At 51.8% G+C, this 22,266-nt stretch overlaps 1 protein-coding gene across 1 annotated transcript in view; it reads right to left on the bottom strand.

Annotated features, from left to right (window-relative positions):
• MYO1H (myosin IH) overlaps positions 1-15,577 on the bottom strand; it is a 44,300-nt gene extending 28,723 nt beyond the window's left edge. The window contains exons 1-12 of the mRNA XM_062182773.1: positions 15,419-15,577; positions 14,297-14,412; positions 11,887-12,085; positions 10,936-11,016; positions 9,431-9,610; positions 6,664-6,762; positions 5,596-5,709; positions 5,307-5,378; positions 4,571-4,690; positions 2,767-2,834; positions 1,965-2,070; positions 1,391-1,471 (exon numbers count right to left, since the gene is read on the bottom strand). Coding sequence (XP_062038757.1) covers positions 1,391-1,471; positions 1,965-2,070; positions 2,767-2,834; positions 4,571-4,690; positions 5,307-5,378; positions 5,596-5,709; positions 6,664-6,762; positions 9,431-9,610; positions 10,936-11,016; positions 11,887-12,085; positions 14,297-14,412; positions 15,419-15,544 — 1,362 coding nt within the window. The 5' untranslated portion in view covers positions 15,545-15,577. The remainder of the gene's footprint in view (positions 1-1,390; positions 1,472-1,964; positions 2,071-2,766; positions 2,835-4,570; positions 4,691-5,306; positions 5,379-5,595; positions 5,710-6,663; positions 6,763-9,430; positions 9,611-10,935; positions 11,017-11,886; positions 12,086-14,296; positions 14,413-15,418) is intronic.
• Between the last annotated feature and the right edge of the window lie 6,689 nt (positions 15,578-22,266).

Below are 22,266 nucleotides of genomic sequence, written 5' to 3'. Positions count from 1 at the left end.
TGAATCAACTCAACAGTTGACTTAAAGAACTTGGTTGAAGTTAGGACAAATTTTTTTTTAAGATTTTTTTATTTATCTGAAAAGCAGAGTTACAGAGAGGAAGAGCAAGAGAGCGAGAGAGCTTCCACATGCTGGTTCACTTCCCAGATGGCTACAATAGCTGGAGCTGGGCCAGACCAAAGCCAGGAGCCAGGAATTCCATCTAGGTCTCTCACATTCATTCGGGACCCAAGCACCCTGGGACATCTTCTGCTGCTTTTCCAGGTGCATTAACAGGGAGTTGGATCAGAAGTGGAGCAGCCAGGACTTGAACTATCCCCATACAGGATGCCTGCATTGCCACAGCACAGGCCCCCACCCCCACCCCATTTTAAAGACAAAATTCTTAAGAGGTAGCATTCTAATTATTTCCAATTCCATATGGAACATGAAATCCCAGCACGAGTTCATTACTAAGATATTTAAAAGTACTGGAGTTCAGTGACGTATGCCAACACTGTCCATAAACTAGGTTTTGTCAGTTCTCCTTGCCCAGATGTCTACACGGCACGCCCCTTTCCTCGTTCATGTCTTTGCTCCAATGTCCCCTGCTCAGGGAGCCCCCACCTCACATAACCCAAGATGGGACCCCTCCCCTCCCCGCCAGCACGCCTCTTTCTTCTCCAGCTTCTCGCCGGTGGGATCTCTGTTGTGCACATGAAGCCATCTGTTCCATCTTTCCATGCTAAAACTTAAAGTCCGAGTTTGATCCGTTTTGTTCCCCTCTGAGTTCCAGAGCTCACAGGCCCACCCCGGCACCAAGTAAGCACTCGACGTGGGTTTGGTGAACGAATGAGGAGTCCGAATGCTGACGGTGCAGCAGCACGGTTCTGTGAGCTCCACATGCGTTACCCTTCAACTTGTCCTCACCCCTTCGCTGTCCCCGTTTACAGATGATGAAATAAGAGCTTGGGGACGTTCGAGTCACCTACCTAGTGTGACACCGGGAACCCAGGTGGCATCCATGTTGCCCAGGCAACCACAGCCAATGTCCCCGCTGTACTTTAGAATGCTGGGCTCCCTGAGCAGTTAGTGGCAGTGGGGGTGGGGGAAGAGGGAGGGTGAAAGGGACCGGTTGCTACACGGACTCCCCTGGTCTCGGCTGCTGCTCCCTCCTCTATGGAAGGCAGCCACGTGGGCTTTCTCCCCTGGCAGTCTCCCAGCGGGTGATCACTCAGGTCCACGGATTCCAACGTGTGGACCTCAGTTACAGCTCCGGGCAGGAGTTCCGCACAGAAGCTCAACCGGAAGCCTCAGTAACCCAGGGGATTCCACGCTCCGCCCTTCGCAGTCAAGCTCGGGAAAGAGCCCTGAAGAGCAGTGGGCTCCGAGTCCACGGTGCTGTGCTCACCAGGATGGAGATGATGCCTTTGTGCCTCTCTTCTACCAAATCGCAGATGATCTTGTTGTTGAAGTACTGGATTGGCTCCCACTGAAACGGCGGAGAGGAAAGAATTCTCCAAGAGGTATTTAGACGAGCAAAATAACAACAACAACAACAATAATAGTAAAGTGGGTTAAAATGATTTCCCTAAGTTGTTTCCCTGATTTTGCTATCCAGTCTTAAAGCAATAATCACCCCTCTCCCCCACCGGCTCCGTGCAAGGCCCGGCCAGCTCAGTCCACGGAACCTCAGACCCTGCAAACAACGATGCTCCCTTAAGGAAATGGAACAGCTGATTACTTGATTGATCAGTTTATGCTGCACATATGTGGTGCAATATTGCCCTGTGCCCTAACATACATGAGTATTACATGTTAATCAAAAAACGGAAACTTGAGATTTTTCCATCAGAATGGTTTCCTAGGAAGTACGCAGAGGAAGAGTGGGACACGGGCCTTGGCACACGTGGGAACCTCTCCTCCGGTGCAATGCCACTTCTGAGCCAGAGGGAGGCGCCGCGAGGGCGCGTCCCCACCTGTACCTCGATGCCTTCCGCTTCGTATTCCGCCTGCTCCGCCTTCAGGGTCCTCTCTATCAACAGCTGCTGGAGCTTCTCGTTGCAGTAATTGATACAGAACTGTTCAAAACTAGAGACACAGCGCTTTAAGGAACTCCCGCCCCAGAACTACACGAACTTTTTACAAAACCTTAACTCGTGCAAGGATATTTTTTAATAGAGGAAAAAGCAAAAAAAGTTATTTGTACTAAAATAAGTTACTAAACCAATCATAGGATTCAAGTTAAAATAATTGTGATGGTTTTTCCACTTCTAGAATGATCTGTGAATTAGGAGCTACACAAACATAGGGAAAATCAGTTCTGGTAGCGCCAGAGATACTTAAACCAACTGAAGCTATAAGGAGGGCCGGGGAAAGGCAGGTGAGGAGGGTGCTGTGGCTTGGGCGGGAGCCCAAAGGGCCTCTGTGTTAGAAGCCTGGCCCACAGCATCGTGATACTAAGAGGCGGTGTCTGGTGGGATGGGCTCAGATCATGGGGCTGTGCCCTCGGAGGGGACGAAGGCTGGTCTTGTAGAACGAGTTGTCCTCAAAGGCAGAACCACTCCCTCAAATCTCTGACCACACGCCTCCTCCCCTGGTGGCCCCGCCGTCACACCACCCACCACATTGTGACGGAGCCGGGAAGGCATCCATCACAGGAAGAGGAAGTGGCAGTGGGGCCGTCCGATCCTGGACTTTCAGCTGTGCACACCATGGGCTAAAGCCCTCCTTGTCTTTCTAAAGGCCCCAGCCCTTGTGGGTCACAGCAGCCCCGACAGAGCTCACCCGTTCTTGTCGAAGACTTCAAACCCGTAGATGTCCAGCAGCCCGATCACGGTTTTCCTGGTGAAATCCTGGGCGGGACGACACACGGCATGAACGCCTAGGTCTGGTGCTTTGTGACACCCCGAACCCTGCCCCTGAGCCCAGAGCTGGGCCTTGGTTTCCAACAGGGGCCCACAGAGAAACCTCTGGGGAAAATGGTTCTCACGGCCTGTTCCTCCTGTCTATAGCCTGCCTGCACCCCATCGTGGCCCCCACCCCCAGCACTGGAGTAACCAAAGTTTCCTCTTTAGACCCACTGCTGGGGGTCAGCCCCGTTCACCTCTCAAGTTCACGGTCAGTCCATAAAGAAATGCCAAAGTGGCAGAGTGAAGAAGATGCTAGCCCAGGGGAGGAGACGGGGCTTGAGCCGCAGCTCCTACAGAACCCGGCGTTATCCGGCAAGGGTGGCTGTTGCAAGACAAGGTTATGGCTTGACCGTGCCCCCGGAAGCCCACGTGGTGGGAGCCACCCCCCCCAAATTCCTACATTGGTGATATTCAGATGAAGGGCCTTCGGGAGGCGATTAGGGTTAGATGACGTCACGGCTGGGGGTGGGGGACATCCGTGATGGCATCTGTGGCTTTTTAGGGGGCGGCGGACGCGAGGTCTGAGTGCACTTGCTCTCTTACCGCGGGATGCCCTCCGCCATGTGGGTTTTTTTTTTGGGGGGGGGAGGGGTTGATGTTGCAGCATAGCAGAAAAAGTCACCTCCTGTGGAACCAGCATCCTTTATGGGTGCCGATTTGAGTCTCAGCTGCTCCACTTCTGATCCAGCTCCCTGCTAATTCACCTGGGAAAGCAGCAGAAGTTGGCCAAGTCCCTAGGCTCCTGCACCCACATGGGAGACCCGGATGAAGCTCTTGGTTTTGGTCTGGCCCAGCCCTGGCAGTTGTGGCCATTTGGAGAGTGAACCAGCAGATGGAAGACCTTTCTCTCCTCTTTCTCTGTAACTCTACCTTTCAAATAAAACTTTTTTTAAAAAGTTTATTTTGATCCAAAAAACTTGAAAATCCCTGCATACAAGGGGTCTTCAAAAGGTTCACAGAAATGCATGTAGGAAAAATCTAGGCATGGATTTCAAAACTGGTTATTTTGTTTCAAAATAAATTCATCTTCTAATTCTACTTTTCCATGATTTTAAAAAAATTTTTCTATGACCTAAAGTGCCCTTGCACCACTGGTAATATTGACAGTTGCTGTGTATGCCTGGAGCCATCTGGTCAACCACACTTTGCTGTTATTGTTCTAAAGATTTCTTTACTTGCCAGGCAGAGCAGCAGCGACAGAGGGAGCTACAGACAGGGAGAGAGAGAGAGAGAGAGAGAGAGAGAATCTTCCATTTGTGGTTCACTCACCAAATACTTGTAACAGACAGGGCTGGGTCAGGCCGAAGCCATGAGCCCAAACTCCATCCAGGTCTTCCATGTGGGTGGCAGGGACCCAAGCGCTTGGGCCATCCTCCGCTGCCTTCTCAGGCGCACTAGCAGGGAGCCAGATCAGAAGCGGAGCAGCCGGGACTCAAACTGGCGCTCCAATATGGGATGCTGGCGTATCAAGCAGTGGCCTAACCCACGGCTGTGCCATGCCATCCCTTCAGACCATGCTTTGGGACATGCTACAGAAGTCGTGAAGCCTTCCCGTGAGCCGACCACGTGCTACCCACGGGAAACGTGAACAGGCACGCCGCCTGCCACGAGGCCCTCCCAGTCTGTCCTTGCAAGCGCTTTCCAGCGACTGCGTGAGCAACAACAAGTGATGGGCCAACCTTGTTCACCAGGGACGAGTTGATCTTGCTGACCAGCCACGTGAACGTCCGTCCGTAGACCGCCTTCGCCATCGCATCTCTGGCGTAGACAGACAGTTCTGGCGACAGCGGGCAGATCACCTGGAGGCAATGGGAGGGTCATAGCGGATTCCAACAAAGACCCCACTGATCCGCTCCCTCCATCGTCCTCACATTGGCGATCCACTTGATCTCGTGTATGTCCGGGATGACCACGAGGAAAGGACACTGCCACCCCGCCCGCCCGTGTTCCTCGAGCACCCACTGTGTGCCAGGCAGTGCGCTGGGTGGCCACGACCCAGTCATGACCATGACACGTGTAGACCCGGCCCGTGTGGGTTCATAGTTCAGTGGGAGGTGGGGATGGAGAGGCATGTGAAGGATCCCCCGGAAAGGGGTCATCACACATGGGGCTTTGAGGTGGAGGTGGGTGCTCTCCAAGGAACTGATCCCTGGGGCTGAAGGGTGATGAGCACAGGGAACAGCGTTCGGGCAGAAGGAACAGCATGTGCAAAGGGAAGGTGTGGCAAGGAGAAGGCGCCCATGGAGCACCAGTGTGTGGCCGTGGCGGTGAGGATGAGGCAGGAGGCACCAGCAGGAGCTGGACCACGCAGGGCCTGGCAGGCTAGGTTCAAAGGTTCGACCTCTCCGGGGGCCACACCCCACTGGTCCACCCCAGAGAAGGGGGCAGGTGCATGTGTGCCAAGAGCCATCTTACCTCCTCCGTCTTGGCTTCAATCTTTCTGTGAGTGAGAGCTTCCAGCAGCACCGACGGGTAGACGCCCAGGAGCTGAACAGAAGGAACCCAAAGCCCATCAGTCACCGGCCTGACTTCCTACCGAGAGCCCACGGAGCTCCAGCCCCAAACAGACCACTGCCACCTGGTGGCCAACCTCTCTAAACCTCCCGTGGGTCCCCCCGATGCTCTCAGCCGTGGACCTAGCTGGGAGCCACCTGCAGCCCCGCCTCCCTCTCCCATCCCCGGGGACTCCCTCTGTTGTCCTCACCTTGGCGATCCACTTGATCTCGTGTGTGTCCGGGATGGCGGCACAGCCTTGGGCGTCTTCTTCAAAGCAAACATTGCCCAGGTGCAGGACACTGGCAAGGATCCCGAAGAGATTCTAGGTGGGCAGAGGAGGGCACAGAATGACACCAGCAGTCCCAGGCCATCACCTGCCTTCGGATGCAGCCCCCAGCTCGCTGAGCCCAAACCCCCCTCCCGGACCTCTCCCCCCCAGCAGGTGCCGCAGAGCCACTTCTGATGTACAGCAAAGGGGGCAGAAGCTTCGCTCCGTCTCCAGCACAGGACGTCACAAACACCAACAAGAAGTCAATTTACTTTTTTTTTTTTTTGCAAAAGAAATCACGTTCACAAAATGTTTTGTAACAAACTTGTCTCCGATAAACCCCACCAATGAATCACCAAGTTTTCAAACGCCAGGCTCCAAGATTTTTTTTTTTCTTCTTGGGCTGAACTCCATTGTGGTCTTTGAAAGATTAATAATGTAACAATCGAAGTAAGAGGGAAAAAAAAAACACTAAGATAAACACAAAACGTTTGCAAATCCCACTTTCTGCAAGAGACTTCAACAGCTGATTGATTAATCCTACAATTTTAAGAGCTGTGCATTATTGAGATTGGATTCGATTTAGGGGAAGGTGAACATGATCTTCTCCATGCCACTCCTGGAGAAACACAGCTGTCAGATAGGACACACAACGCCCAGCAGCGAATGCTTGCACTTCAAAGCAGCAGCGGCTACATTTTTAGCATGTTGGCCACGATATTTAGGACCTGTTGATACCAACAAGGTCTTCCTTGTTTATCTGAAATTCACACAGGTGCCCTGTGCTGGAGAGTCTTCAGAAGTTTAAGGGAAAGGCTCACTATGAGAAAACAATGCCCGGATTTCACATCTTTGGCACCCAAATAAACTTAGCTTTTAGTTCCGTTTTTCTATGAGTTTTTGGAAATACTCTGGTATTTGTTCTCTGCTGAATCTGATCCCCTGACTGTAGGCACCAGGAAGGCAGGATCACCTGCTTAACCCCAGCCAGGACCCCAGGGCCCATACCTCCAGGTCGGCTTCCGTGAACTCGATGACGGAGAAGGCATTGGAGACAGTTTGCCAGTCGTTCTTGTCGTTAATGGACGACTCTTTGGCACAACGACCCTGGGAAAAAACTGGGTCACTTAATGGCATTTTTTTTTGACAGCCAGAGTGGACAGTGAGAGAGACAGAGAGAAAGGTCTTCCTTTTCTGTTGGTTCACCCCCTAATGGCCGCTACGGCCGGCACACCATGCCGATCCGAAGCCAGGAACCAGGTGCTTCTCCTGGTCTCTCATGCGGGTGCAGTGCCCAAGCACTTGGGCCATCCTCCACTGCACTCCCAGGCCACAGCAGAGAGCTGGACTGGAAGAGGAGCAACCGGGACAGAATCCGGCGCCCCGACCGGGACTAGAACCCAGTGTGCCGGCGCCACAGGCAGAGGATTAGCCTATTGAGCCGCAGCGCTGGCCTTCATGGCATTCTTAGGAGGACAGCAAAGAGCACAGCATACACAGTGAAATGGTCCTCTACGCAAGCACGCACAAGCTAGTTCTGCAATGCACCGAATTGAGGGGGAAATGGGCTTCACTCTGCCTAGCATACAATGACTGGCCAAATGCTACGTTTTTCCAGATGTATTTGGAATTTTATTTTTATAAAGATTGATTTTTTGAAAGATTTATTTATTTATTTGAAAGTCAGAGTTATACAGAGAGAAGGGGAGGCAGAGAGGCAGAGAGAGAGAGAGAGCGAGCGAGCTCTTCCACCCACTGGTCCACTCCCCAATTGGCCACAATGGCCAGAGCTACACCGATCTGAAGCCAGAAGCCAAGAGCCTCTTCCAGGTCTCCCACGCAGGTGCAGGGGCCCAAGCACTTGGGTCATCTTCTACTGCTTTCCCAGGCCATAGCAGAGAGCTGGATCGAAAGTGGAGCAGCCAGGACTAGAACCGGCACACATATGGGATGCCAGCACTGCAAGAGGTGGATTTTACTTGCTATGCCATAGCACCAGCCCCTTATTTATTTATTTGAAAGGCAGTTAATAGGCAGAGGCAGAGGTGCAGAGAGAAGAGACAGGGAGAGAGAGAGGTCTTCCATCCACTGGTTCATTCTCCAAATGGCCTTAACAGCTGGAGCTGTGCCAATCCCAAACCAGAAGCCAGGAGCCTCTTCCTAGTCTCCCACATGGGTGCAAGGACCCAAGGACTTGGGCCATCTTCCACTGCTTTCCCAGGCCATAGCAGAGAGCTGGAGTAGAAGTAGAACAGCTGGGACTTGAACCAGCACCTGCTGGCACTGCAGGCTACGGCTTTACCTGCTATGCCACAGCACTGGCCCCATCAAATTTTATTTTAAAATCTATGTACTGGGGAAAATAATCTCAACATTACATATTAGTGGTGTATCTTCCTAAAAATGTGTTTTTTTAAAAAAGATTTATTTGCTTGAAAGAGTTAGAGAGGCAAAGAGAGAGATCTTCCATCCACTGGTTCACTCCCCAAATGGTCACAATGACCAGGGCTGAGACATACGGAAGCCAGGAGCCTCCTCTAGGTCTCTCATGTGGGTGCAGGGGCCCAAGCCCTGGGACCATCTTCTGCTGCTCCCCCAGGAGCAGTAGCAGGGAGCTGGATTAGAAGCAGAGCAGCCAGGACTCGAACTGGTGCCCAAACGGGATGCTGGTGCTGCAGATGGCAGCTTAACCCACTGCACCACAGTGCCAGCCCCCTTAAAAATGTTCTTTAAAAAGACTTATTAGAGAGAAAGACACACAGAGAAACTTCCACCCACTGGCTCAAATCAAAGTTTCCTACAGTGAAAATAAATGCTGTCAAACTGGCAGTAGAAAATTCGCAGCCTCACAAACACAGCTGGCTCTTCAAATCTGTGTTGTTAACCAGTCGCAGACCAAAAATATCGGAGGACCCAGCACCGTGGTGCAGCAGACTGACTGCTACTTGCAACGCCAGGATCCCATGTCCATGTTCTGCTTCAAGTCCTGGCTGCAACCCTTCTGATCCAGCTCCCTGCTAATGCGCCTGGGAAGGCAGAGGAAGATGGCACAGTGCTTGGGCCCCTGCCACCTACGGGCAGAATAGGGCTGGAGTAGTGCAGCCAGGAAAAAACCTGCAAGAAATAAGATATGATCTATTCCCAGAGAGAATGGCTTCACTATCAAAGGGTTAGAGAAGCCCTTGGCGAAATGGATGGCACCTTCTAGCACTTTGTATAAATGCACCAAGCCCCTGTACCCACCTGGGAGACCTGCAGGAAGCTCTTGGCTCCCGATTTCAGATGGGCCCCGCTCCAGCCATTGTGGCCATTTGGGGAGTGAACCAGCAGATAGAAGCTCTCTTTCTCTCTCCTCTTAACTCTGCCTTTCAAGTAAATAAAAATTATTTATTTATTATTACTTGAGAGGAAGAGTCACAGAGAGGTGCTTCCATCCACTGGTTTACTCCCCAAATGGCCACACAGACAAAGCTGGGCTGATCCAAAGCCAGGAGCTTCTTCCAGGTTCCTGTGCAGGCGCAGGGGCCCAAGCACTTGGGCCATCTTCCAGCGCTTTCCCAAACCATAGCAGAGAGCTGAATCAGAAAAGGGGCAGCCAGGACACAAACTGGTACCCACATGGGATGCTGGCACTGCAGGCGGAGGCTTAACCTACCACAACACAGCGCCAGCACCCACCCCCCACCCCCACCAAATCTTTAAAAACAAGAGCCCCCATGAACACCCCAAATCCCCTTCTCCAAAGTCACCAAAGCCAAGTTCTAGCCCTTCCAACCTGTGAGAGGTACTTGTACAGCTGGGGGTCCCGCTCAAGTCCCAGGTAAGCCAGACGCTCCGCTTCGCCACCTGCCAGCAGCTGGTAGAAGATGTGGAAGTTCCGCTCGCCCTGGTTTTGGTAGACGACGCGGGACTTCTCTATCAGGTAACTGATGATGTGTCCACCTACGGGGACGCCCTTCAAGACAGAACAGACCTGCGTCGGTCACTGCCAGTAGCGGGCAAGCCACCTGCTCTCCACTATCTCCTGAAGAGCAGGGATTCATCTGAGTGCAGTCTGATCTACGTTTGGCATGATCAGTGTTTTCCGGGTTCTGTTTAAAAAGACTTTTGCCTACCCCGAGGTCACAAAGATGTCTTCTGTTTTCGCTTAGACGTGATGGTTTTACTGTTTGTGACGATGATACATCACTGTTTAATATACGGAGTGAGGTAGGGATCAAAGGTCTTTTTATTATTTTTATTTATTTATTATTTATTATATTGAGATCTAGTTGATCACCACCAGTGACTGGAAAGATAATCTTATCCCTGCTGAATCACAGCGGTGCCTTTACAACAGCTGACTATGAAGGTGGGGATCTTTCTGGACTCTTTTCTGGTCCATTGGTTTCTTCATTGACCCTCTTTGTCAATGTCACAGTCTCAATTATGATTACCAATAATATATCCACTAAGGAATTTTATTTCAGGACAAAAAAAGCACAGACAACCCAATTAAAAATGGCTGAAAGACTTGAACAAGAGCAAATTTAAGTGGCCAATAAGCAAATCTCCATCAGTTATCAGGGAGATGCAAACTGAAATCACAATGGAAAAAAACCCACTATGTCCCACTAGAATTTCTAAAACTACAAGAATTAATAAAAATGTAGGCATATATATACGTATATACATGTATGTATACACACACACACATATATATGTGTATATATATATATATATATACACATATATATATTTGAGAGGCAGACAGAGTGCCCATCCTCTGGTTCATGCACTAACTTCCCACAATGGCTCCCGACAGGGACAGGAGCCAAGAGCTGGGAACTCACCCCAGGTCTCCCACGTAGGTGGCAGGAACCCTGCCATCGCTGCTGCCTCCCACAATCCACAGCAGTGGGAATGTGGAGTCAGGAGCTGGAGCCAGGAATCAAACCCAGGAATTGTGCACTCTGATGTACGATGCGGGAATCTTAATGGCTAGTCTGATACCACTGTTCTCCAAACGGGTTAGATAAATGCACACCCCTGGCACGGAGTGAGAATTCCTATGCTCTACATGCTTATCAGCATCTGGTAGATAATTTTTGCCCACCTGGAAGGTCTAAAATGGCATTTCATCACGCTCTTTACTGCTGTGTCCCAAAACCAGCACCAACCCCGATTTCTCAACCGTTTGTACCAACAAAGGCCCTTCCTCCATTGCCATACCTCGGGTTGGGGTCCACCACTGGCAGAGGGAGGGGTCCCCATGAACCAGGAAGAGGAGCGTCAGCGTACCTGGAAGTCAAACTGTATGTCCATGTATTTCCCAAATCTGCTGGAGTTGTCATTCCGCAGCGTTTTGGCATTTCCAAAGGCCTTCCAATACAAAGCGTCATTCACTGTCATTTAAGCTCACCCTGGCCCCCAGATAAACACGCTAGCACCACCGTGGGTGGAGAGAGGAGCACCCTGCCTCACTTTCTAAGAAGGGGCAATCATATTAACTACAGAGAACTTAACGCCCAAAGCTGGAGCCGGACCCAGGGAGACGGAGGGAAAAATATCTTCTCCCGGAATGCAAATCTAGGAATGTGGCAGACGTGGCCAACACCGAAGGACATAGCCCTCACGGTTCCAAAGCCACCACTGACCGTCCCCGGCAGCAGGTGCCTCCTTAGATCCAATCGCTCCTCTCAAACAGCCTATGGGGAAATGCCTCCAAACACCACCACGGTCTACAGAAGGAGCCCAAACCACAAGAGGAACCAGCACCTATTCACGGTCAGCTGGGAAGTCCTGGAATTGTAACAGAACCCAATTGTGGTCATTCGTTACGTTTTAACTAAATAAGAAGAGCAGTAAGTCATCAAGCCTCACTAACCTGCTTCCTAACAGGGCTGCGCAGTTTGAACAAGTTTCATCTGTCCCAAGACAAACATTAGGAGCAGATCCAGTCTACACCTGGGGACACAGCCTCGGGGGTTTCGAGGGGCTTGATCCAGTCTACACTTGGGGACACAGCCTTGGGGGTTTCGAGGGACTTGATCCAGTCTACACTTGGGGACACAGCCTCGGGGGTTTCGAGGGACTTGCCAGGATTGGATTCCAAGCCTCCCAGATCGACTCCAGGGTCGGGCCCTCCACTGTGACGCTACTCATGCGACCCCCTTCTTAGCAGTGACTACCCAGGCAGGGGAGTCCCCTGGCTCCACGAGCTCCCCCGGCTGGCCTCCTGCAGTCACTCACCTCCAGCACAGGGTTGGACAGCAGCAGCCGGTCGCGGGCTACCTGCAGCGATTCCGTCATGGGGCACATCACTGCAAAATACTGGAGAATCTTCTTGGAGGCCTCCGTTTTCCCCGCCCCGCTCTCCCCAGAAATCAGGATGAAGTGGTTATTCAGCTCGGAGCACATCACGCGGTAGGCATTGTCCGCTATGGCGTAGCTGGGGAGAGGATCGGGACAGGAACGAGCTACTGCCTTCGGCTCCGACGCCCATCAGAGCAGAAACACAGGTGCACTGCCTCCAGGAAGCCCACCACCCCCACCAACAAATGAGATAGCACTGCACCAGCTAGGTCACAACGCTGCCTTTTTTAGCAGGAATGAAAATATTTTTTTCAGGGCTAGGGCTGTGGCGTAGCAGGTTAAGCCACTGCCTGTAGCGCCGGCATCCCATATGGGCACCGGTTTGAATCCTTGCTGCTCTACTTCTGATCCAGCTCTCTGCTATGGCCTGGGAAAGCAGTAGAAGATGGCCCAAGCCCTTGGGCCCCTGCACCCATGTGGGAGACACGGAAGAAGCTCCTAGCTTAGGATTGGCGCAGCTCTGGCTGTTGTAGCCATCTGGGGAGTGAACCAGCGGATGGAAGACCTCTCTCTGCCTCTGTCTGTAACTCTACCTTTCAAATAAATCTTTTTTTTTTTTTCAAGACACCTGCATCCCTTATCAGAGTGCCTGGGTTTGAGTGCCAGCTCTGCTCCCGACTCCAGCCTCCTGCTAATGTACGAGGGGTGGCTCAAGCAACTGGGGTCCTGTCGCCTAAGTGGGAGACCCAAATAGAGTTCCTAGCTTCTGGCTTTGATTTGGCCCAGCCCTGGCCCCAGCTGTTACGGGCACTGGGGAGCAAACCTGTAGAGAGGCACTCTCCCCCGCTCCCTCCCAACTCTCCCCTTTCAAATCAGTAAAATAATTCTTTTTTTAAAAAGAACAAGCCAGATACTAAAGTGTATCCCCAAGAGATGTTCTATTGTAGGAAGAAATGACATCCTGCCCACGTGCTGAACAAGGCGGTGAACACAATCAGATCTCACGTCTGCTTTTCCCTTCGGAACCCGGAGCACTAAGAACACAGAGGCAGGAAAGTAAGGTGGTTTCAACACGTCCGAGATCCCTGTAGAAGACGAGGGAGGACCATCCTCGATGCTCCATCTCCAAGAGCAGCGATCGCAGCATGGGGGCTGCGAGGTTGGAAGCCGGCTGTGTGGGACTGCACAGCGCAGGGCGCAGGAGTGGAAGGCCGACGAAGGCAGAGCCTACGTCCTGATCCGAAGTCAGCCTGGGAGGAGCACCGGGAACTCAGCAAAGCCCAAGTCACGGAGACCAAGCCGGACAGGGGTCACGGTGAAGCCCCACAGCCCTGCTAACTTCTCACAGGCATTTTCTTAGCCGCCATGACACTCGGGCACCAGCAGATGGCACTACAGCATTCCATTTCCCAGAGAAGTCGCCTCTCTAGCCACCCTCTTGTGTCTCTCAGCCTTTGCACAAAGCTCACGTTTCTGTCTTGTTGGAGCGGAGGTCCTGTGATGACCCACTTATTTCTGCTGCCTTGAAAGACTAATCTCAAAGACGATGATGAACCTAGAGCCCGTCAGCAAACATGCAACGAGAATGCAGAAGCTACTGAGTGAACACGCAACAGGATTTGGGTGGAGGGGGAGATGGGTGGGTGGGTGGGTGGGTGGATTGATGAGTAGATGGATGGATGGAAGGATGGATGGGTGGGTGGGTGGATGGGTGGATGGATGGATGGGGGGGATGGGTGGATGGGTGGATGGGTGGGTGGATGGGTGGATGGGTGGATGGATGGGTGGGTGAGTGGGTGGATGGGTGGATGGGGGGATGGAGGGGGGATGGGGGGATGGGTGGGTGGATGGATGGGGGGATGGGCGGATGGAGGGGGGATGGGTGGATGGATGGGTGGGTGGGTGGGTGGATGGATGAGTAGATGGATGGATGGAAGGATGGATGGGTGGGTGGATGGGTGGATGGGTGGGTGGGTGGGTGGATGGAAGGCTGGATGGGTGGGTGGGTGGGTGGGTGGATGGATGGGAGGGATGGGTGGATGGAGGGGTGGGTGAGTGGGTGGATGGGTGGATGGATGGATGGGGGGATGGGGGGATAGGGGGGGATGGGTGGATGGAGGGGGGATGGGTGGATGGGTGGGTGGGGGGATGGGTGGATGGAGGGGGGATGGGTGGATGGAGGAGGAAATGGGTGGATGGAGGGGGAGATGGGTGGATGGAGGGGGAGATGGGTGGATGGATGGATGGGTGGGTAGACAGGAGGAAGGGAAGGGGAAAGGAAAAAAGAGAACAAGAGGAACACACACAGGACAGTACTCCTAGTGGTGGCCCTGTGGGTGCCACTTACACATGCGGCGGCAGTTCAAAGAAATTGACCCCTTGATAAAGTTCCATCTGGCTCACAGAGTAGAGTCCGAGCTCCTGGTACGGGTTCACAGACACCAGCAGAGTTCCGATGTACGTCTGGGGGAACAGAGCACAGCGCGAGTGAGGAATCCGGTATGCAGAAGGCGGTCACTCACTAGGATGCCCAGGCACTCACGGAGTGCTGGGACATAAAGCCATAGGAAAGACAGCGAGGGCCTCCCTCTCCCAGTGTGAAGACACCTCCCTCTCCCAGTGTGAAGACACGAGTGGTTAAGGGAGGACACACACTCAGGTGTTAGCCCGGGGCAGCTGCTGGGAGGAAGCGACATCTGAGCAGAGACTTACAGGAGTCGTTAGGAAAAGAGAAGGCTGGCATTTATTGCCCCCGAGTTCAACACTGGACCCTACTCATCTTTGAGTTTTCCAGTACATACATGAGGGTACTTCAAGAAGTCCATGGGAAAATGGAATTAAAAATTAAATGTCAGCCGGCGTCGTGGCTCACTTGGCTAATCCTCCGCCTGTGGCGCCAGCACCCCGGGTTCTAGTCCCGGTTGCTCCTCTTCCGGTCTGGCTCTCTGCTGTGGCCCGGGAGCGCAGTGGAGGATGGCCCAAGTCATTGGGACCTGCACCCGCATGGGAGACCAGGAGAAGCACCTGGCTCCTGGCTTTGGATCTGCACAGCGCCGGCCATTTGGGGGGGTGAACCAATGGAAAAAGGAAGACCTTTCTCTCTGTCTCTCTCTAACTCTGCCTGCCCCCCAAAAAAATTGTCTTTCAGTGCAAAGATTTTGAAGTCCATGCACAGTTTTTCTGTAATATGCATTTTTCTATGAACTTTTTGAAATAGCCTTATATTTGTAATAGAAACACTAACGTAAGATTTTTTGGGACATGGTTATGAATCAACACAGAGCTCCAGAGCATATTTTCTATGCGAGAGTCACAGAGTCAGAGTCTGTGGCTCGGGCCAGTGTGAGGTCGGGTATTCCTCAGTGGCCGCCACGCAGGGTCACGGCGTGCCCAGCCGAGTGACATTGTGCACAGCCGTCAGAGAGGGACACACACGTTGCAGAAGCAGCCGAGACACGGGTTACGTTACGTATATGAGGTTCTCGCTGAACCGCTTGCGTAGGTTCTCCACGAAGGCCGACTCGCTGGTGTGCGCGTCCAGCAGCACGAAGTCCTGCACGCCGACCTTGTCCCGGGCGGTCAGCGCCCCTTCCATGTGCAGGCGGATGTGCCGCCGCCTCGCCTCCTCCTCCTGCGGCACACAGAACCGAACCCAGCTGATTACGGGGCAGTCCCCGCCACGCGCCTGACGCACGGAGCTACCTACGAGTCAGTCAAGTCTCCTGCGTGTCCAGTCGTGGGGGTAACAAGAAGCTAAACTCCAGGAGAGGAGAACAGGAGGGCTTCGTTTAGGGTTTATAACCTGGTGAGGGATACGGGATGATCATAAAGAAAACACACACACACACACACACGGCCTAATGTTTCAAGGAAGCCAGCTCCCACACACGACATGGCGAGCCCATAAGATTACAGTGGATCTGAAAGTCCCCACTGCTTCGTGTCTTTGCTGCGCCGTCCCCACGTTTAGTTCTGCTTAGCTACGACAACGCTGACCACTGTGCTACAGTGCCGCGGACTTCAGATTTTCAAAAACAAAAGAGAATTAAAAGATGATGTTGGTGCACAAGAGTTTTGAATTATGCGTTTTTTTTCCATAAACTTTTTTGAAGACCCCTCGTGTATGTTCTTGTATAAAAATTCACTTGAGATGGAGCTTAGAATTTTACATGATGTAAATGGAAAATGTACACAACTACCAAAATAAAGTGGAGGGGACTGTCTTTGCACCCAGAGAGAGGTGAGGCTTTCTTAGCATTCAGGAGAAACAATGATAAAATAAATTGAGTTTCATCAAATATAAAACTTTCATCAGAAGACACTTAAAAAATGAATGGGGGGGGGGGGTGGGCATTGTGGTCCAGAGGATTAAGCCCCCTCCCCTCTTTGGACACCTGGATCCTATCAGAGTCCCGGGGTTGAGTGCTGGTTACTCTGTGTTTCTATTTTTATTTTTATTTTATTTTTTTGACAGGCAGAGTGGACAGTGAGAGAGAGAGACAGAGACAAAGGTCTTCCTTTTGCCGTTGGTTCACCCTCCAATGGCCACCGTGGCTGGCACGCTGTGGCCGGCGCACCGCGCTGATCCGATGGCAGGAGCCAGGTGCTTCTCCTGGTCTCCCATGGGGTGCAGAGCCCAAGCACTTGGGCCATCCTCCACTGCACTCCCGGGCCACAGCAGAGAGCTGGCCTGGAAGAGGGGCAACCGGGACAGAATCCGGTGCCCCGACCGGGACTAGAACCCGGTGTGCCGGCGCCACAAGGCAGAGGATTAGCCTGTTGAGCCACGGCGCCGGCCTACTCTATGTTTCTGATCCGGCTTCCTGCCATGTACCTGGGAGGCAGCAGGTGATGGCCCAAGTGCTGGGGTCCTATTACTCATGTGGGAGACTTGGATGGACTTCCTGACACCTGACTTTGGCCTGGCCCAGCCCTGGCTGCTGTAGGTATTTGGAGAGTGAACCAGTGAATGGAAACTTTGTCTTTTTCAAATAAATGAATAAATCTTTAAAAAAAAAAAAGTGAGTAGGCAGGCCACAGACTCCAAGAACTATTTGCAAAATATACACCTGTAAAAGATCTGTATCCAGAATAAAAGAGCCCTATGGCTCAATAAGAAAAAAAAAACAAACACAGTGAAAATAGTTGAATGGACACTTCATAAAGAAGACAAATGATTAAAAAGTACATAGAAAAAATGCTCATCATCCTTAGTCATCAAGGAAATGCAAATTAAAATCACAGAATGGTTAAAAGTACCAAGAACTGCAACGCCACACAGTGGCCAGGGCATGGGGCAGACAGAGCACTTCGTGGTGGCTGGCAGGAACGTGGAGGTGTCCAGTCACTCGGGGGTAAAAGCCTGGCAGTTTCTAATGAAGTTAGCTGTGCCTTTATCCTTTGATGCCGAAATTCCACTTCTAAGTATCTACACGAGAGAAGTGTAAACATCTGTCCACAAGACAACTTGAACATGAAGTTCCACTCATGCCCAACTTTGTTGTAAAGGACCCCGAACTGGAAAGGATCCAAATCCCCATCAAGTGGCGAATGGACGAGGAGCATCTGTGTGACGGAACCAACAGAGCCACAAAGGAGGAAGAATGGCGCGCACAATGGCGTGGGGACTCTCACAGACCTGATGCTGAGAGCACCCAGCCACAAAAGAGCCCATACTGTATGGTCGCGTTTCTATGAAATTCTTGGACAAGCAAGACTAATCTACGGTGAAAAAAAAAATCACAATTGTTGCCCAGCCGGGGGTCGGTGGTGGTGGGGGTGTCGGGCAAAGGACATCCTGGGGGTGATGGAAACTGTCCACAGCTTGGTGGGGCTGTGAGTTACACGGGCGATTCAGTCTGCCAGGATAGGTGCTGGAAGTTCTGTGCATTTCAACCTTTTTAAATTTTATTTGAAAAAAATATCATCGAGTAGGAAGGGACAGAGGAAAGAGGTACAAATAAAAGGAGGGCAGAATGTTAGGCGCTGAAGCCAGGTGATAGGTGTGGGTTATTATACTACTGTTTACTTTGTATATAGTCAACATTTTCTACAAAGAAAGCTTTTTTACAAAAACCCAGAGGTCCACCAGATGTCTCCCTGCACTGCCCAGCCCCCTGAGGTTGAGAATAAGACATTTAGGATCAAATGATATTTTGGGGGATTCCAACTGTTCCCATTTTACAGCTTCTACTTCACAAGGGAAGCAGGTGGCATAGTGATTAAGTTCAAGGACTTTGGAGCAGGAGTGTCCAGGTTCCGCTTCCTTCTGTGTTGCCTCCTGGTGCTATAACCTTGGGAGGCTCCCTTCATGTCCCCCCACCCGGGGTACAATGGAGTCATCACCACACCCACGCCGCAGGCTTGTCGGTTTGATGGGAACCGTGGAATGCTCTTGGAGCAGGGCCAGGCCCCCTGTGCGCTCTGCCGAGCCCTCCTTTCTGTTATCACTGATACAGGTAGCGGGGTCGGGAGCGACAGAGTGATCTGCTTCCTGGAACCAGCGAGCACCCTTCCCATTGGGGGCGGGCTGGGGTCTGCGGCCATGTCTGGGGCTGCACCCAGCAACCTTGCTGTGTGGTCAGGTTGTCGAGGGTGGAGGACACAGACTTCTTGCCAATCTGCTCGTAGAGACTCCGCAGGCAGCCCCAGGAGCCCATGTGACTTCCAGCCCCGAGAGATTTGACCAACCCTTGCAAATGGGAACATGACAATGGTTTTTAGCATGGAGGACCAAAGCACACCCCATCCCCTTCAATATCCCAGTTCTATTATCTAGACTTTCATTTCACAATGGAAACATTAAATTTATGTTGATGCAGAGACACTTTGAAATCCATGCGAAGTGACCTCGGGGATAGATGGATCTCCACCGTTTCGCATCGATCTCTTGCTTTCCTTGAACTGCTTGAAGCACATCTTTAGAACAGTGCAGGAGGGGCCTGCATTGTGGCACAGCAGATTAAGCTGCTGTCTGCAACCTTGGCATCCCATATCAGAGCACCGGTTCGAGTCCCGGCTGCTCCACTTCTGATCCAGCTCCCCGCTGATGCCCCTGGGAAAGCAGCGGAGGACGGCCCAAGGGCTTGGGCCCCTGCACCCGTGTGGGAGACCCAGGTGGAGTCCCAGGCTCCTGCCATTGGCTATTCTGGATATTTGGGGACTAAACAAGTTGATAGAAGATTGATCCCTCCCTTTGCCTTTCGAATAAAATCTTCAAAAAGTAGGGCGTAGAAGAACTACAAGATCCTAATGAGACTGACAAGAGTCGTCGACAGGATGACTCTTGGGGCCCAAGGGCCAAGGGTAATGGAGAGGCTGAGCCCATTCTAGGAGGGTTTAAGTAAGACACCGACTTATCATGAAGACATCATTAAATCCAGAAAGGATCCAAGAAGCCAGGGGAAATGAGATTCAATTACAGGTACGAAAATTAAGTTATATCCAGCTAGGTTACTCCTAAGGAGCTCTGTCTTTGCCTAGGATAGACAGCCATATCCTGGAGATCTCTCTCCTCACCACCCACAATGTCCTGGCAGGTGCAAGGGCTGAGCCAAGCTGCCAGGTATTGGGGGCTGGGTTAGGCCAGAGAAGGAACAGCCCTCCCAGGTGCCCGGCTACTGCTTCCCTCCACTTGGAAACACGGGGCCAATGTGGCGCCTTCTCACAGCACGTTAGCGTGCGACCTCGCAGCAAACACTTGGCCTGGGCGGCTTGGGCACGCCACTCATCTGCAGGCAAGCAGAAGAAAATAAGCATTTTTTAAAAAAAAGTTTATGGAAAGTGAAACCAAAAGATAAGTTTATCTTTTATCAGTGCAAAAAAATAGAATTTTCCGCATAGGAAATATCTCCAAAATGTTTATGAAAAGTGCATATGACCAGCTGGTGCCGTGGCTCAACAGGCTAATCCTACACTTTGCAGCACTGGCACACCGGGTTCTAGTCCCAGTTGGGGGCGCTGGATTCTGTCCCGGTTGCCCCTCTTCCAGGCCAGCTCTCTGCTATGGCCCGGGAAGGCAGTGGAGGATGGCTCAAGTGCTTGGGCTCTGCACCCCATGGGAGACCAGGAGAAGCACCTGGCTCCTGCCTTTGGATCAGCGCGGTGCGCCGGCTGCAGCGCGCCGGCCGCGGTGGCCATTGGAGGGTGAACCAACGGCAAAGGAAGACCTTTCTCTCTGTCTCTCTCCCTCACTGTCTACTCTGCCTGTCAAAAAAAAAGTGCATATTACAAAAAAAAAAAAAAAAAAAAAAAAAAACCCTATGCATTGGTTTCAACATTTTCCCCCAAAGACTTATCTGAAAAAGAGGAAGGGAAGGAGGACGGGAGGGGGAGAGAGAGAGATCAATCTTCTACCTGCTGGTTCACTCCCCAAATGACCACAACAAACTGGTCTGAGCCAGTAGCCAGAACTCCATCCTGGTCTCCCATGCAAGTGACAGGGGCCCAGTGACTCGGGCCATCTTCTGCTGCCTTCCCAGGTGCAATAGCAGGGAGCTGGATCAGAAGCAGAGCAGCTGGGACTGGACTTGGCACCCTATAGGGGGCGCTAGTGTTGTGAGTGGCAACTTACCCTACCTTGGCAGCTTAATCCACTTACAACATGGGCTCCTCAAAAATGTTTTGCACCAACCAAAACAACCATCTCTTTAAATAAAATTGATTTATTTGAGAAACAGTTCGAACTCCCCTTCACTGGTCCAAAGTGCTCGGGGCCAGAACACGCTGAAACCTGTGCCCAGTCTTTGATAGCATGCGTTCCCGTGAATTTTTTGAAGACCACTTGCACACGTGTAGCTTTGCACACTCTCTCTGCCTGCTGTCTTTTTCCTCATCTTCTCACTAGGAAACCCACCCTGGGGAATATTTTCAGTTGTCTGAAGGAGGTACCCCTTAGTCTTCTAAAATGTTTATCTCTTTAGAACAGAGGTCTTCCATCCACGGGTCTACTCCCCAAGTGCCTGCCACAGCCAAGGCTGGGCCCAGGACTCCCTCTGGGCCTTTTACGTGGGGGAGGGCAGGGACCCAAGCACTGGAGCCACCACTTGCTGCCTCCCCGGGTGCTCATTAGTGGGAAGCCGGATCAGCAGAGGAGTGGATGGAACTTGAGCTCAGGCGCTCCAACACAGGCTGCAGACACCCCCAGCGGGTCTCAACCACCGTGCCCAACCCCAGCTCCGGCCATTCCGCTTCGACCTGCCAAGCACCCCACCGCTTCCACCGAGTTTACTGTGGTTTATCCCGCCCCCTAGTAGGGGGTCTTCACCGGCTTCCCTCTGAATGAAACTGGTAGAAAACAACAGCAAAAATCCCAAACCAACGACCCCACGAAACCCAACAGGACACAGAAACCCGCGCAGCACCGCCCCCGGCCTGCAGCACCGCGGTTTAGCTCCAAGCACACGGAGCACCTATCAGAACTGGGCCGACGTGGCCTAGGCGCTGGATGAGCCTCCGCCCTGGAGGCCACAGATCTGTTCCTGTTTTAGGACTCCACATCAGGTCTGTTTTGCAAAGACGTGAACTTGACACTGAGATTTAATATAATCACACTAAAAAAAAAAAAAACACTCAACCTGTTGAAGTAAAACTGGACAAGCTATTTCTGAAATTATTTGGAATTGCAAAGGACCAAAACCAGCTCAGGTAGTCTTTACATGGAACCACTTATCGTTGCGTGACAACTTACTCTACTAATTCCCGATCTATACCGTGAGGGTCCGTGAACTCGCTGGGACGAGGACGTAAAGATGCCAGTGTGACAGACAGACCACAACTACAGGGCCACTTTGTTAGGACAAAGGTGGCCAAACAGAGCAGCAAGCAAAGGGCAACCTCTTCAAAACATCAGCCTGGGACACGGGGAGGCGTCGGTCACAAGAGAAAAACACACTGTCCGATTCCATTGTAGGGAACGTGCAGTACGGGGAGTCTACTGGAAGAACGCCAGCGGTTGTCGACCGCTAGGGGTCTGAGGTAACTGCTAAAGGGTATGGGGTCTCTTCCCACAATTCTAAAATTGTGGTGCTGGCTGCCCGACCACATAACTCTACTGAAAGCCTGGAGCTCCACACCCTAGATGGACGAATTGTCTGCTATGCGAGTTATATCCTAACAAAGCTATGGCAAAAAAAAAAAAAAAATCTAAAGGTGAAAGGCAGAACTCTAAAGCTTAAGAGAATAGGAAAGTTATTTTAATGACCTTGGGAAGAAGGACTTCTTCATAATTCACAGCTTCCACACTAAAGGGGGCGATGTGCAATCTTGGCTCCATTCGGATTAAGAACATTTATTTGTGAAAAGACACAAAGCGTGTGA

This window comes from Lepus europaeus, chromosome 23 (assembly GCF_033115175.1).
Source record: "Lepus europaeus isolate LE1 chromosome 23, mLepTim1.pri, whole genome shotgun sequence".
Classification (NCBI taxonomy): Eukaryota; Metazoa; Chordata; class Mammalia; order Lagomorpha; family Leporidae; genus Lepus; species Lepus europaeus.
The sequence above is the reverse complement of the archived record's forward strand: the minus strand, read 5'-3'. Positions and strand labels throughout refer to the sequence as shown.